Genomic DNA, 16,902 nt, shown 5'->3' with positions numbered 1-16,902 from the left:
TATATTCCATGGTTTTTCGGATGCAGGATATTAAAATGACCGGACTTCTTTCTGCGGATTGATATGACTGCACACAGTCTCCTAATCAGAGCGTCTTTAGCAGCACTCTATTACTCTATCTTTGCTATTGAGAAATAACAGACTGCTGGATGTCCAAATTGACCAATCAGAATCAAGTATTCAACTCAGCTGTGTAATACATTTTGATAACAACTGCTGTCTTGAGCTCTTTTAAAAAGCAAACACAGATCAAACTTTTTGTAGTGTTATCAATCTCACTCAAATCTGTGAACTTACAAAAACAAAAGTGTGATTTAAGGACAATTATGAATATATATAAATATTATAATCAGAGCGACCAATGACAGACCGCTGAATGTCCAAATTGACCAATCAGAATCAAGTATTCAACGGCTGTCTTAAGACCTTTTTAAAGACAGACACATGTTGTGTTTATAGTGTTATCAATCTCACTCAATACCTGTGAACTTCTAAAAACGAAAGTGTGATTTACGGACAATATTGAAAGTTAATGTCCTTGTCTTTATTACAGTGGTCGTTTGGCGTGTTGCTATGGGAACTGATGACCCGAGGAGCTCCTCCGTACTCGGACGTGAACTCCTTCGACATCACCATCTTCCTCCTGCAGGGGAGGAGGCTGCTGCAGCCCGAGTTCTGCCCCGACGCCCTGTGAGTGCACACACACACACACACACACACACACACACACACACACACATGATAACACACACATTTATAAACATACACCTGTCATTCACCTCCCCCGGCTCAGTTAGTGTAAGTGATATACTGTAGAGCTGCACTCAAACACATCAGGAGGGCAGCAGGGGGTCACAGAGGAGCTGTATAAGCAATGGAAGTCATAAATAAAATGCACTCGGGTTCAGATCATCCATCATCTTCTGTAGAAACACTCTCACTGTGGAGCGCCTCATCACAGCTGGGGGTCGGTAGAAGTCAGTTCTCTGCTTCACTGCCAAACAAAGAGACAGTTTCAGAGGGGAATCCAACACCAGGAGAGCATGTTTCGTTATGATTTGTGTCTTTTGGTTGCCTTGGTAGTACGGATGAGGTCAGCTTTGTTTCTGGGTTTTGGATTTGTGCCGGTAACATGTCCTGACCTAAATTCAACTATTTCAGATGTACAGGTATCTCTGAACTGAACCTTGGTTACAGTCTCTTTGTATAAAATACCTCTACTACGAGTCTTGGGACGATTTGGTGTCCTGATTGTCCCAGCTAAAATATCTGGATGTACGATATTAGCCGGATCGTCCTCGAAATATGCTTAAAACTCTTAAAGGGGCCCTATTTGGGGTTTCCCTTTCCTGTAGTGTGTTAAATAGTTTTTTTTGCATGTAAATGGTCTGCAAAGGCTAAAATCCCTGCCAATCACAAAAGAGCCGGCCAGCTAACCAATCAGAGCAGACTGGGCTCTGCTTTCAGACAGAGGGTGAAAAGAGGTGCTGCAGCACAGACAGTATGAGAACAATAAAGAGCTTTTTGAAGATTAAAGCATGGAGACATGTAGAGACACTACATACTGATATACACCTGAACATCAGTAGGAGAGGACTCTTTAAAGTAGAGACACTACATACTGATATACACCTGAACATCAGCAGGAGAGGACTCTTTAAAGTAGAGACACTACATACTGATATACACCTGAACATCAGCAGGAGAGGACTCTTTAAAGTAGAGACACTACATACTGATATACACCTGAACATCAGCAGGAGAGGACTCTTTAAAGTAGAGACACTACATACTGATATACACCTGGAAATACCTGAGCATAATAGGGCCCCTTCAAAATTGCACTTAATAAACCAGAGTCCGTTAAGATTAAGAATCAACTTATTGTCATTACGTAGTACAAGTACTATGTGACGAAACAGTTTCTCTGCATTTGACCCATCCTAGTGTTAGGAGTAGTGGGCTGCCATTATGTACGGCGCCCGGGGAGCAGTGCAGGGAACGGTGCCTTGCTCAGGGACACCTCGGTAGCACTTGGTCTTTCCGGGACATGAACCGGTGACCTTCCAGTTGCCTAGCCAAGTCCCTATCGACTTCGCCACCACCGCACCGACCTTACATCTTGGAAGAAAGTATTATTTATATGTGTCGGTATAAATCCATCTAATTGTCAATCCTAAATGAGGTAATCATAGGGTCTGCATTAATAAAGCAGATATTTGTAGATATTTCATGTTAATCCCTGTATTTTTAAGTCAGGCAGTATTATTAACTTCTCTACACTTACAGTGAGCTCATGCGAGTGTTTCCACAATTATCCGGATAATGACAATTCTGCAAATATATTCAGAGTCATGATGGATAGAGAAAAGAAGAAAAACAAACACTTATTTAAACAAAATGTCCCTTTAAGTCACAGTAAAGTGTCTGAGTGTCAGAACAGCAGACCCTTCCCCTCACTCACACACTGAACGGTCTTCATCCATTAAAGTCAGTGTGATGTCATCAGCTCAGATAACAGGAGGGTCTCTGCCTCACACAGTGGAAATGTGAGAGGAGTGGGAGTGTTCAGGTGAGGGAGGCAGAAGTTCCCAGGCTGTAAATTAAACAGAGACATCAGATCCCCCATCTGATGTCTCTGTTTAATTTACAGCAGGGGGGGGGGGGTGATGCACGTCTGCAAACATTCCCGCAATGCTTCTCAGCTGATTATTCTCGGGGCGTTTCGGTGATAGCGGTCGCTGACAGATACTTCGGAGGTGTTGTAACGGGGGGCCAATCTGCTTCCTTTTTAACAATAATAAGATAGCAGAGGAAGAAGAAGAAAAAAGAATATTAAATAATAATCGCTTAGAGACAAGGGTCCAGAGTTTTGTTGCCATTTTGATAAAAATGAAGGATTGATGGTGTGAAAGTTTTCTCTGAGACACGTTGATAGTTGTTCGGCATCTTAATTTAATATATCTAAAACCGTGAAGGAGGAATACTTACGGTGCATTTGTGAGTGTGCTGAAAATAACTTCTAATATTCTAGTATACAAGAAGCAGCCTTTCTGATTCAGTATTAGAACATACAATTGCCTCCCAAATGTAAAAGTGGATAATTGTTGTGTGGTTGATTATTGCATGAAGGTCACCTATTATGCAAAATCCTCTTCTTCATGTCTCTTCTACATCAACATGTGTCCCCTCTTCTTCATGTCTCTTCTACATCAACATGTGTCCCCTCTTCTTCATGTCTCTTCTACATCAACATGTGTCCCCTCTTCTTCATGTCTCCTCTACATCAACATGTGTCCCCTCTTCTCCATGTCTCTTCTACATCAACATGTGTCCCCTCTTCTTCATGTCTCTTCTACATCAACATGTGTCCCCTCTTCTCCATGTCTCTTCTACATCAACATGTGTCCCCTCTTCTCCATGTCTCTTCTACATCAACATGTGTCCCCTCTTCTTCATGTCTCTTCTACATCAACATGTGTCCCCTCTTCTCCATGTCTTTTCTACATCAACATGTGTCCCCTCTTCTTCATGTCTCTTCTACATCAACGTGTGTCCCCTCTTCTTCATGTCTCTTCTACATCAACATGTGTCCCCTCTTCTCCATGTCTCTTCTACATCAACATGTGTCCCCTCTTCTCCATGTCTCTTCTACATCAACATGTGTCCCCTCTTCTTCATGTCTGTTCTACATCAACATGTGTCCCCTCTGTGGAAAGAGACTCTGAAAGTTTCAGGAACAAAGATTCTCTCTCTTTTTGATCCATTTCTATAAAAACCTGTCTGAAAATGAGCTGATCAGATTTTGGCCACTTTATGATGTCATAACGATTTTTTGGCTTGAGTAACCATTAGCCAATCACCAACCAAGTTACCCCCCCCCCCCCCCCCCCCACCTTATCACCTGAATCTCCTCCTAGAGCACCATTGAGTTCTTTTTAACCAAATGTCTCTCAGAGGGGCGTGGGGAGGGGCTCCTTATTTTCATCTAAAGTAACAGACAGAGAATCAGCACTTTGGAAACAGGGCTGAAACAGAGGGGATTATGGGTAATGCTGTAATGATCTGTTTGGTGTTTCAGCCAATCAGAGACAGGCTCTGTATATATCTGAGACCTATAATACATTGATGAAAAACAGTATATTAGGGGACCTTTAAAACATGGTGGAAAAACTATTGCAAGGGATTATAGGTACAATGATCGTTTCCAGTATATAAACCTCTCTTGTAAACAGTATTAGGTATCCCAGGATGTCTACAATTGTAGCATATCATTCTAAAATGCACATCATTCACAATATTCCCAAAGATTGTGTGTGAGATTTGTCCATTTAGTATGAAATGTGAGAACCAGTAAAAGACGCCTCTCCTCTTCCTCCCTCAGATACACGTTGATGGTGGAGTGCTGGCACCCGAAGCCGGAGCGCCGCCCCTCCTTCTCCGACCTCGTGGCCCGGATCTCCTCCATCTTCTCCAGCTTCAGCGGCGAGCACTACGTCCTGCTCAACACCACCTACGTCAACATCGAGAAGATGAGCCCTTACCCCTCGCTCCTCTCCTCCTCCCCCTCCTCCTCCTCCACCACCAACACCAACGTCTCCTACTCCTCCTCTTCCTCCTCCGACCCTTCCACTTCCACTTCCCTGCCCACACAATCCCAGTTCTTCTGCCGCGTGGAGCGGGAGTGCTGCACCTGAGAGAGGGGAAACTGGGCGGGAAAAGACTCAGACATTGAGAGGGAAACGCAAAGGGTGATGAAGAACTACTGTATGTACTTGCCAAACACTGTATGCTGAGGGAAAACACTCAAAGAAACATAATCGACTGAAATGTGACTTTTTGGAACATCGCCATTAGACTGAAGTCCTCTGGATGGACTTTTCTGACCTCGCATGACCCCGAGGATCACGAGGTTAGACTTCCTGCGTTTTTAACAAGACAATTAGACACAGGAAGTCCTCGAAACACCCAAAAACTCTTATTGGGAGGATGGATTTCCTGCTCCTCTGCGGGTGGCATCATGTGCTCCGATACGAGGACTCTTTCCGCCGTCTGTAATGTGAATGTTTGACGAATGGCCGTGTATAGAAAATATCACACCTCCTCAAAAAGGCCTCATTTGATGGATTGCGACGCCTCAGGTGTGTAACTGTGGAAGTCGATGATGGCGAGGGAAGTGTAGGTGTATGAAAACCATCTCTCCTGCCTGTGTGCAGTTCACTGGATGCTTTGTTTCTGTAATTACAGTACTTTTGGACCATTAGCTTTCACGTGCTTGCAGAAGGAAACTCTCGGTGACTCATCCCCAGGTGTTTCCAAAGAAAAGGGTCCGAACGCTAAACCCTTTTATTGTCCGCTTTATTTTCCTTTCTCGAACCCTGAAACATGTCCAAACAACATCTCTGGCAACATGCACACACCTGATGCTTTGAGCTTTTCTTTTTAGGGAGGAGGACGAGTGAGAACTGTGTCCTGGGGTCACTGTGTGTCCACTTTCAGGATTTAAGGACAGGTAAATGTCTGGTAAAAAAAGGAACTTAGACACATTTGTTTTCCTTTACTAGACACTTAAAAGGTAATGTCAATGTTTCGGTGATTTGGATATTGGACAACACTGTCAAATACTTCATTGTTTCCTAAAGATTTGACTTCCCAAAATGTCCCTTTATTAGTCTCTCTGTCATCGGGCTTCAAGGGTGTTGTTATGTTAACTTTCTGTGCATTATGAAGAAATATTTTAATGTTAAAAGGCTGTAACAGTGTGTTTGCAAATCTTTTAACTACAAATCGTGTACAATTTGCACTTATGTTGACTATTTTTAAAAGCATATTATACAGGTTTTCTTTCTAATCCATGCAGCTAATTGGTTTTATTCATTTCTGCCCAGTATGAAAATCACATTCAGATTCTTGCTTGAGACATTAAGGCTGCAGCCACACGAGAAAGGTAACGGTCGTATCCGCTACAGTTCTCTATCCTATAGTTCGGCTACACGAGGCCGACAGGGAAACGCAGATAGCGGTAACGATAACGGGTCCCAAGGTGGGTAGATCTGCGGACGAAACGCTCTGGGGTGGCCAAACGCCCTACAGGATCATTTTCTGATAACGATGACGCAATAGCCCCGCCTCTCCCCACCTCTCTTGCTCACCCCCGTGTCACTCGCGTCATTGCTGATGTGCTTCGTCAACAACAACAACAGTTTTCCGAGTGTTTCGAGCCAGGTCCCGGTATCTCGCAGGACAGTGCACCCAGCAGGTGCCTCCAGCAGAGACCCCCCCGCAAGGCAGAGTTTCCTTTAGCCGAAATCAAAAATTCTCCGGTCAAAATGTCGCTTATTGTTTAGGCGTCCTTTGACACTCAGGCAGTCATATCATTAGCTAGAACTAGCTAGATCTGATCGATATGGACATAAACGCTAGTGAAGTCTAATCGGACAGGAGAGAGAGAGATCGGAGATCAGCTGCTGCCTCTCCCCACCTCTGCTGCTAAATCCACCGCAGAGAATAAACAAAAGGGCAACCATGGAAACCATGCTCGGAAGTCTTCTTCGCTGCTTTTGGTGTATTTTGTGGCAGAAGCACAGCGCCACTTACAGGCCTGGCATAGTTACTACAGCGTCTCCAGCGGGTCGAGCGGTCTCGTGTGGAAGGACACGTTTCTGGTGCGTGAAAACTTTTTTGAGAACGATTTTGGTTCGTTTGCGTTGCCGTTGTCGTGTGGCTCCAGCGTAAATCTGTGTAAATCCTGAACATGTTATATCAATGCCGTTTAAGGGCAAATAGATGTATAAGTGTGAACAGTAAGTCCTACTGTAATGTAGAAATATGCCATATGATGATCATACTGGTTATTGATGATGAAATAGACAAATGCTAATCCGTAAGGACTACTCTTGGGGAACATGTTTTCATAAATTGTTTTAAAAAATCAGTTTGATGTACTAAATATGTGTTTTCCTGCAAAACCAAGGAGATCATCTTCTTAATTTTATGCTTTTTTCATACATTTTTCATGTTTTCAGTCGGACGTTTAGGTGTGCTAGTTTCAAGACGTGTTATCAGATTGCATTTTTGACTGAAATATAACAGGATGAAGTTAAATATCTGCTTTCATCTGGGCTTTTTCTATATGTGATAAACTGTCATGGGTTTCACAACTCAAGGGTTTTCATATTGTCCTGAAATGGATGGAAACTAATGCTTTATGTAATCAAGCCTAATCTAACCTGTTAGCTGTGGTGCAAAGTAAACAGAATGTGTTGTTAATGTGCTAACACGTGCAAACCACTGCCGAGGTCAACGCCCTTTTTCATTACTTTGTGTAGCAGCCGATGTTTTTTATTGTATGTTATCTGAATGGCTGCTGATGCCACTGGGCCATTGACGGACAGGTATGAATGTTTGCTATGACAAGAAAATTGCTGTACTATATATTTTTGTATTGATGATGAGCCTCTTCTTTCTCGGTGATTGAACTGTGCCACGAACGACGATCAAATCAATGCTTTGTTTTCTAGACCAACCACTGCCATTTTGTAAATAGTGAGAGGATCGTGGGGGATGTGATGCTCCTTTTATCTCGTGATCTTTACAGCTATGACACTGTGTAAAGTAGAGTTGAACAAAGACTGCTGTGATCATGTGACCCTCCACCACTCGGTCTGTGTTTAACACTGTTCTCTGTCTCTGTGTGTTTGATATGTTGTACATAAAAAATCCTGAAGGTACATGTTCCTATGTAATGTCAAATCAACTTTGTCAGTGTAATAAAGCTATGCTATCAGAGTGATCTCGTGGTTCCTACGAGTATTTAGAATCTTTGAATAGATGTGGATTTGAGGGAAAAAGTAGACAATGGTCATTTGTTTATTTCTAGAAATGTCACATTATGCACCAAACCAGAATTCTAAGTTTATTTGATTTCCCTTTTTACTTTGCGCTATGCTGTCAGGTCCCACAAATCCTTGAATTTATTTAATTTAAGGGGCAGAAATCAAAAACTCAGATACTTAATGTCAATCAGGAGATTCTTGGCTACTACAGGTCGTTGAAAGTTTGTTTAAATTTGAGGGGGAAATCAATGCATTGAACGCTTTTGAATCATACAGACATGGGTAACTTAAAGGTCCCATGTCATGGCCATTTCTACTGATCATAATTCCATTGTTGAGGTCTACTAGAATACATTTACATTGTTCAATGTTCCAAACCCACATTGGTTTCTCAAACAGCATCTCTGTATAGTATGTGTATTCACTCTCTGTCCTACACGGCTTGTTGGAGCTCCTGCCCCCCCCTCCCTGTGAGCCCAGTGGCCGTCTACGAGACAGCGAGACACAGCGAAACCCAGCCTGAATCACACACACACACCTGCAGTCTGGCTGGGAGTTTCTGTGTGTGCCCAGGCTGAGTTCCGCTGTGTCTCGCTGTCTCGCCAACCCCACAACAATGAGCCAGCTCACACTGTCCCGCTCCTCGCAGCAGCGAGCCTCGCAACGTCCCGCCGAGTGTGTGTGTGTGAGGAAGTCCGCGGATTGGTCCAAACATAACGGCTCCGCAGATTGGTCCATTTGGACCGTTACGTTACGTCACTATACCCGAAATACGTCACTATACTCAGGAAGTAAAAAATGGAAAAAGAGAAATGTCCAACGAGGCGTTCTGGGGCAGCACAGACAGGTCTTCTCTGTGTTAGAGTTTTACTCACTACAGGGTGTACTTTGAGGGTTTGTGACTCTGCAGACCGTTTACATGGGGACGGGTAGTAACCAGAAAAGCATGAGATGGGACCTTTAAGTTCTTTAATTTGCAATTTAGTTTTGCACAATAATATAATACTTACTGAGTAAATTCATGGTTCCACAGGTACTCGAAATCCTTGGAAGTTTGTGAATAAAATGGGGGAACATAAAAAAAAAATAGACATACAAAGACATGGGTAACTAAGTGCTGGACATTTTAAAGAGAGTGGTGCAGGAATGAGTCCTAAACCTGGATACGCATTTTAGCACTGAGGGGTTTTCTTGTCTCGAAGCCAATATTTTTTTTAACGTGGGGTGCAACATATTGTGTATTTGGTGGTTTATCGGGCAGTTAATGTGCAGCAGACACTTAGTGCAGACTGCCTCAGTGCCACAAACAACAATAAGACAGAATGCATCAACAGCTTTTGAAACCTTCACTCTCTAAAAGCTTTAAGGGTGTAAACAAAGCGGTCATCATTCAGACAAAGAGCGATCATTATTGGGTCAACACACTCCATAGTTGTGCGACACGTTGAGCACACTCTCCCTTTCTTTTGTTTGTACCTTTTGTTACCAGAAAGTCACCCTTTTCTTGCTCCCAATGGTGTGTGTGGTGACCTCTGACCCCTCACCTCCAGCTCCCCTCTCGTCTTGTGATCCCTGTAAGTACCGTCGTCTAGACTCCCCCCCCCCCCCCCCCCCATCCCCCCCTTTCCTATGTCCAATGAGCCGTGACAGTAGCTTTCACGGCAGGTTGTCCCTTCCCAGTTGCTTGGAGACCTGTGAGTTTGGTAAAGTCGCACAAAACAGTCTCAGAAACAAGAGCCTCGTCTAATGGATCTAACAGGACCGAGGGTTTGGGCTTATATGTGAATATGTTTCTACTCTGAGGCCACTTGGTGGTCATTGATCCTCCTAAGGTGTTGTGAAAATTGGGTTTTAAAAGGTGGCACATTCAGCCGGTTAGCTTCAAATCACTACGACATAACAATATATTAGTAGCTTTTAGAATCCAATTGTGTTGAGTGCAAACAAGCACGAATGAACCTTTGCAGCACGAAAACTAATGTGTCATGGATAACACATTATGAAACACATTCAACATAAAAACACATTTTTTTGGACACCAAGGGCACCAGTCCTTCACTCTGTCCTTCACTCTGTCCTTCACTCTGTCCTTCACTCTCACATTACTTCACTCCGCCAAAAGGCAAAAATGATGCAACTTTACAATAAATAATTGGGTTTCTACTTAAAAATGCAATGAGATACTGACTTTTTAAGTGTCTTTTTTGCTACTAAAATGATTCTAAAGCACGAGACGATGCAAAATAAAAAAACAAAACAATATTTGAATATAAAAAGTGGCTTTTACCAGAATAAAACATGCAGAAAGGCAATGCATTCTGGGTAATCCTCACATGCAACTCCTCCACTCCCTGCTCTTAATCCCCTTTAACACCGTTCATCTTCTCTTTTCTCATCCTGTGTGTTTGTTTATTTGTGTGTGTGTGTTTGCCTGTCTCCTGTTGTAAGTATAGATGTTAAAAACAAGGCCACACGCGTGTTCAAAGAGAGGACAGGTGCAGCTGTTGATAGGATCTCAGTAGAAAGTTAAACGGGATGCAGGGTTTTGTTCGGGAGTCATCAGGTGATTCAGCAGCCTGGTATGTGTGTCAGGACATACACACACACACACACACACACACACACACACACACACACACACACACACACACACACACACACACACACACACACACACACAAACATCCCGTAGACTCATGTTACAAACTTGTACACACACATTAGTGCAAGCTTATACTGTACCTGCATGTTTAAAAGTGATAGTCCATACAATTGGTTATGAATACAGGACAATGACCCCTCAAAGGCCCATGATAGAAGGTGATAGACAGATTGATCCAATCACCTGCCAAGTATTTTTGAAAGTGCCTGCCCTTTTCCAAATGGCTTCCAATGGAGCTCTCCTAGATGGTTTGGTGAAACAAAGCATCTGAGTCAGGTTAGTAATGCTCCATCACATGTTTCTATTACAGGGTGAATCTTAAACTGAAGCTTGACTTTAAAGCAACCCAACGGAAGTTTCATGTAAGTTTAGTTCTTTCACTCGTAGCTCGGGCTGCGGGGGTGCTAGAGACGGGAGCACGTTGATGCGACCTTCCTAGCCGGAGATATGGCCGCATTTTACAATAAACTTCCGTTGGGTCGCTTCAAAACAAATATCACAAATCGAATCGCAATCGCAAAATCTGTCAGAAAAATTGCAATTACATTATTTCCCCAAATCGTGCAGCCCTAACACACACACACACACACACACACACACACACACACACACACACACACACACACACACACACACACACACACACGTGCAAGCTTATACTGTACCTGCATGTTTCTAGTTTCTTTATCGATGGAGATTAGTTTGAATTCAGACGGTTACCAATGGACTTCAACAGGAAAAACAATGATTAGTTACAATATTATGAATTCTTCTTCTTCTCACTTTTATCTTACACCTGTAGTAACTAGCCGTTTTGGATATTGGAAATTGTTTGAAAAGGAAAAAAAGTCCTGACTATTATTGCAAAATGCGACAAGTTGATCCTACTTAAGTGGCCGACTTCACCAGCCAGTCAAGTTGTAGTTTACGTCCTTGTCTGTTTGTCCAATTAGAAATGTGTATCAAATTGTCAAAGTTAATTTAAGTTATGGACAAAAACATGTTTCATGAGTATTGACCCTTTTTCCCACCAAATTATAATTAATTCATCCTTGAGATTCCTCAAGGCATTCCTGAGACATAGCGTATCAATAAGACATAAAGATGGATGGACAACTTGAAAACAAAAGGCAGGGATACAAATCTGATGTATTTGATAAAGGTAGGTATAAATATAAATACAGGTCTAAAGTTGTGTTTACCCAACTGTTCAAGTTTAGGTAAAGTCAATTTGTAGGCTTTTTAACTTAATTTCATGAATTGTTTTAAACTAAAAGATGGTTACTTTGTCCTTTCTTAGCTTGCACAGTATGTTTGAAAATGTAGGAGGAAAGTGCAAACCTCACCTTTAAAGCGAATAATGAGGGAGTGTTTAACCCGTAAAAGGTTCTGCATGCACCCACACGCACAAACACACCCTTATCATCATCATCGACGGTCAGATGCATTCTGACCTGCTGAGTCAACCCTCACTCATTAAACTGTTTTTTGGCCAATCAGAAACCAGGAGGTAGATGGCACCGGCTGATAAAGTATGTCCACTGTTCACCATCCACACACACACACACACACACACACACACACACACACACACACACACACACACACACACACACACACACACACACACACACACACACACACACACACACACACACACACACACACACACACACATCTAGGATTCCCATCACTTGTTTTGTTTGGTTGCTATACTGAATCCAGCAGGTTGGAACTTGAACACCTCTTGTTGTTTGATCGCTGGCGCCCCCTATTGATTATCCACAGTATTTATTACGTGTCATGGACAAAATAACAGGAACACTACATGAAAGAGAGGTCCTTTAACTTTGAAGTGGTGTTGCTATGCAGCTGCAGCACTGAGTCGCACACTGGCTGAGGTAGCCTACTCGTCAGTTATAAAAGATTACAATTAGTACTTGACTGATTTGTGAGTTCATGAAATGACAAATTAAAGAGGCAAATGTCCACTTATAAGAGCACCTGCTTTGTTAGTTTTGCTCTCAAATATAAGTACTGTTCCTCTACTGTACTGGAGAAAAGTAAGTGTGAAGAGCTTAAGCAGCGAGCTAACAACGGTAACTAAATGTCAAAATCTGTCAGTGGCTTTTTTAGGAGTGGAAAAGCTGTGTCTATCTTCAGGAGGATTAATCATCGGGGTGGCAAGACGAGTCATATCAGAGGAAAATTCTTTAAATTAGGACAGAATAAGCAACATACATCCTGCATTTGGACAACACCAAGTAGCTCTAAATCAAAGCTCACTGGCATTGATGAACAACTAACATTTTATACGACAAAAAGTCAAAATGAACTTCCCATATTCTGAATTTATGACAGGGTTACTATTTGGAAACGACTTCTATTCGACTGCAGCACACAGAGGCCTGATGTTGAGAAGCGGAGCATGTTAACAGTGACAATCAAATGCCTTCAATTCTCACTTATGAACTTTTCCATGCAGACATACCTTTTGTGTCGAACCAAAACTGCGTAACATGATTTTTAAAATTGAACATTTTAAATTGTTTTGGTCTTTTTTGTATTTATTATTTTGTTGACTCTATTATTCTCTCACTTATTTTACCTCCTTGGGCTTATTGCACACGGGCTGCATGAGCGCTTATATGTTATAACATCGAACTTCAATTGAATGTCTTAATTTTGGGGTACTTTAAGCTGCATGCTGTGTATGGAAGTGCTATGCAAATTAAGCTTAATTATAATTTGTCCACTAATGTCTCACATGTTTAACCTTCTGTTACATGTGTGTTAATCCATTATTCAATATGTGGTACTTTAAATTCAGACCTATCGGCGGTCTAATCCGAGGTCAGCAGATCTTACTAGCTGGAGTTTCATTTTGCACCTGCTCAAAGTCTCTTAAAGATTTCTGAGAATTTAATCTGGCAATGTAAACGTGTATCTCAGATTTCTCTTTCACTAACCAGTCTGGTTTTGAAGCCTCTCCTCCAGAATAACTGAGGCATCACTCATACAAAAATGTAATCGCTGTGAAAGGGCCGATAATCAGGAATGGGAGCGCTGGTGTACCGAGGAATTCCAGGGGAGTGTGATCACAGCCAGGCTGGCGTTGAAAGCCCATATCTGTGGTTTAGTGGGGCACCAAAGTCCCATAAGGCCCTGTCGAGGGTTGGAGGTGGATGTGGTATTTTAGAGAACAAGTGAGACTCAACATGTTTCAGACAGAATTCAGTAGAAGTCCCTTTATATTGACACATGGCAGGTGATAACAGCATCATCAACTACAAGCCAAACACATAGCAAATATATCAGCCAATAACTAGGAAAGACGCGGATGAAGTTCTATATTCAAAAACTTCCGTGCAAAGCAGTGATTGGACCTGTAGGGTAGGTACGGATGGAGAAACCAGCTCGAGTGCGCTAGAATTTGACAGTACGCAGCCGAAAAAAACCTGCCCCTTCCTTCAGACTTCCTTACAGAGCCCCTCCTCCAACACACACGAACGCGCACATGACCAATGAGGACACGAGATAAGTTTGTGCACAGATGGAAGGCTGACGGGCAGGTAGGCCATCCAGTTATTTTAGCCGGGCCGGCTCAGATGATTGGTCGTGCTTTGTACAGCACCACGGCTTCCACAGATGAACTTTTTTTAATGTATTTATTGTCAAAGCATTTAATATATTCATTGCTATCGGGATGTTAAGAGCATTCCATGGAATATAATAAAAAGTGTCGGAAGTGAATTACCTACCCTGCCTTTAAACTGAGATGAGTCCAAGATTGTATTATGATATGAAGAAAGCATGAAGGGTAACGTTAGGATTGAATCACCAACATTATCCAGAAAGGGTCTACAAAATGTAAAGTTGAATCTCTTAAAAAGATGCCATTGTGCGCCAAAAGACCATGGGGGAAATCGTTTGAAAATGAAATTGTGTGTTAAAACAAATAGATTCATAGATAAATATCAAAATATATGTATGGATGAATAATTGGGATACTGCTCAGGATAAGTACACAAGTTGACCTGTTGGAGATCATACAGGAAACTTCAGTTGCACACATCCTATGGGGATCATGAATATCTTGACAACATTGAGTAATGAGTCCTCAAACCCGGAAAAGACTGCATTTCCTACTTTCCGGTTGCATGTCTTTTGAAAGTTTTTGTAGTTAGAAGCCTGAAATAAATTCTGTTTCACACATGTATTTTTTATTATGACGTGAAATATGCCAGTAAATACCCCACTAGTGAATGTCTAAAGCTTCTATGTTTCATACAAACGGTGGTTGCTAACAAGTGACAAAATAAACTAAGCAGTACTTTGTTGTTTCAGGAATTGTATCAAGGACCTTTCTGTTCCCAAGCTAACGGGCTAAACTACTGTTGCCCCACCAATACCTCAAGCATGCCTGCAAAAAACATGCATACATCATCTCACGATCCTGACGTCACCCTCCATGCGACTTTGTGCAAACCCTCATATATCTTCCTGCTGCCTGCATTTCAACACAGCCTCTATTGAACCTGCACAAAGCAGACTGCATCAGATACGGAGAGGAGGTGAGGAGATACAGCCTCACTCGTCCCCGTGGCGATGCCTTCTTCACCTTTCATGCACTGCCAAGAAGATGTTTTCTCACACTGATACTCTGATGGCTGGAGAACAGAGAGGGATGCCATCACCCAGCATGCTGTACCCAAGAAGATAGATACCCAATAGATGTGTTGTTTTTCAAATGTACCGCTTCATCATTCTCCATTCAAGATTCTATCTATCTATCTATCTATCTATCTATCTATCTATCAATCTATCTATCTATCTATCTATCTATCTATCTATCTATCTCTCTATCTATCTATCTATCTATCTATCTATCTGTCTATCTATCTATCTATCTATCTGTCTATCTATCTATCTATATATCTATCTATCTATCTATCTATCTATTTATCTATTTATCTATCTATCTATCTCTCTCTCTCTATCTCTATCTCTCTCTCTCTCTCTCTCTCTCTCTTTCTCTATCTCTCTCTATCTATCTGTCATATGCACAAAGCTACAGTGTAGAAATGGCAATGAAAATCTTCTGACCTGAGCTCCTCCAACAATGCAACATATGTACTAAAATACAAAATAAAAAGTCTATTATACATGTAAATAGAATATGATATGTACAAGAACAGAATACGAAATTAAATAATGTTCATTAAGACTCAATTAAATAGGATTTATTGCGTTGACAACAATTTATATAAATAAGTATATTGCCAGATGACAACAGGAATGTTTATCGGGGCACTTAGCAGAGCTCAGGTGTTTAGCACTCTTATGGCCTGTGAGTCTGGGGGTTTTTGAATCCCTTTGTGTGTCTGCAGGGTGATTTTTCTCCATGTGGGAGCGATGTAATGAGAATCCGAGGTGACTAACCAGTGTCTGGGGATGAGTCACAGAGCGGCCCCCTGTTTGATGCCCTCTTCGGTCCCCAGAGGTGATGAGAGGCTCCAGTGTCGACACATTGGCGACACTGGGACATTCAAGTTTCAGGAAGATTACAAGGCCCTTTGTTTTGAATGTGAAGCAGCACAATTATTCAGAGGCTTGTGCTGATGATAGGGCCTCACTAAGGAGGCGGGGGGGTCTAGGCTTCACAAACAATGGTATGTTACGAATACCAAAGTTCAAAAAGACAAGTTTTTGATTGAGAATGTGTCTGGAATCTAAATAAGTACTGGGATCTTTAACTTAAAGAGGCCTTATTACGCCTCTTGGGATTTGTTTATTTCCTGTTGTATAGGTTTGTGTGCTTGTAAATGGTCTACACAGAGTAAAATCCTCCAATTCCCTCAAAAAGGGGCCCTATAATGCCCATTTTCAGGTTCACATTTATAATGAGTGTCTCTACTTTAAAGAGTCCTCTCCTGCTGATGTTCAGGTGTATATCAGTATGTAGTGTCTTTACTTTAAAGAGTCCTCTCCTGCTGATGTTCAGGTGTATATCAGTATGTAGTGTCTCTACTTTAAAGAGTTCTCTCCTGCTGATGTTCAGTTGTATATCAGTATGTAGTGTATCTACTTTAAAGAGTCCTCTCCTGCTGATGTCCAGGTGTATATCAGTATGTAGTGTCTCTACTTTAAAGAGTCCTCTCCTGCTGATGTCCAGGTGTATATCAGTATGTAGTGTCTCTACTTTAAAGAGTTCTCTACTGCTGATGTTCAGTTGTATATCAGTATGTAGTGTATCTACTTTAAAGAGTCCTCTCCTGCTGATGTCCAGGTGTATATCAGTATGTAGTGTCTCTTCTTTAAAGAGTCCTTTCCTGCTGATGTTCAGGTGTATATCAGTATGTAGTGTCTCTACTTTAAAGAGTCCTCTCCTGCTGATGTCCAGGT

General features: G+C 41.9%; 1 protein-coding gene across 2 annotated transcripts in view; it reads left to right on the top strand.

The window, feature by feature from the left end:
* met (MET proto-oncogene, receptor tyrosine kinase) overlaps positions 1 to 7,788 on the top strand; it is a 99,063-nt gene extending 91,275 nt beyond the window's left edge. For both annotated transcript variants that reach the window (XM_079679803.1, XM_079679802.1), the window contains 2 exons: positions 554 to 690; positions 4,385 to 7,788. In XM_079679803.1, coding sequence (XP_079535929.1) covers positions 554 to 690; positions 4,385 to 4,697 — 450 coding nt within the window. In that variant the 3' untranslated portion in view covers positions 4,698 to 7,788. The remainder of the gene's footprint in view (positions 1 to 553; positions 691 to 4,384) is intronic.
* Positions 7,789 to 16,902: the final 9,114 nt, after the last annotated feature.

This window comes from Notothenia rossii (assembly GCF_949606895.1).
Source record: "Notothenia rossii genome assembly, chromosome: 5".
NCBI classification, from domain to species: Eukaryota; Metazoa; Chordata; class Actinopteri; order Perciformes; family Nototheniidae; genus Notothenia; species Notothenia rossii.
This window is presented reverse-complemented; position numbering and strand designations above follow the sequence as displayed.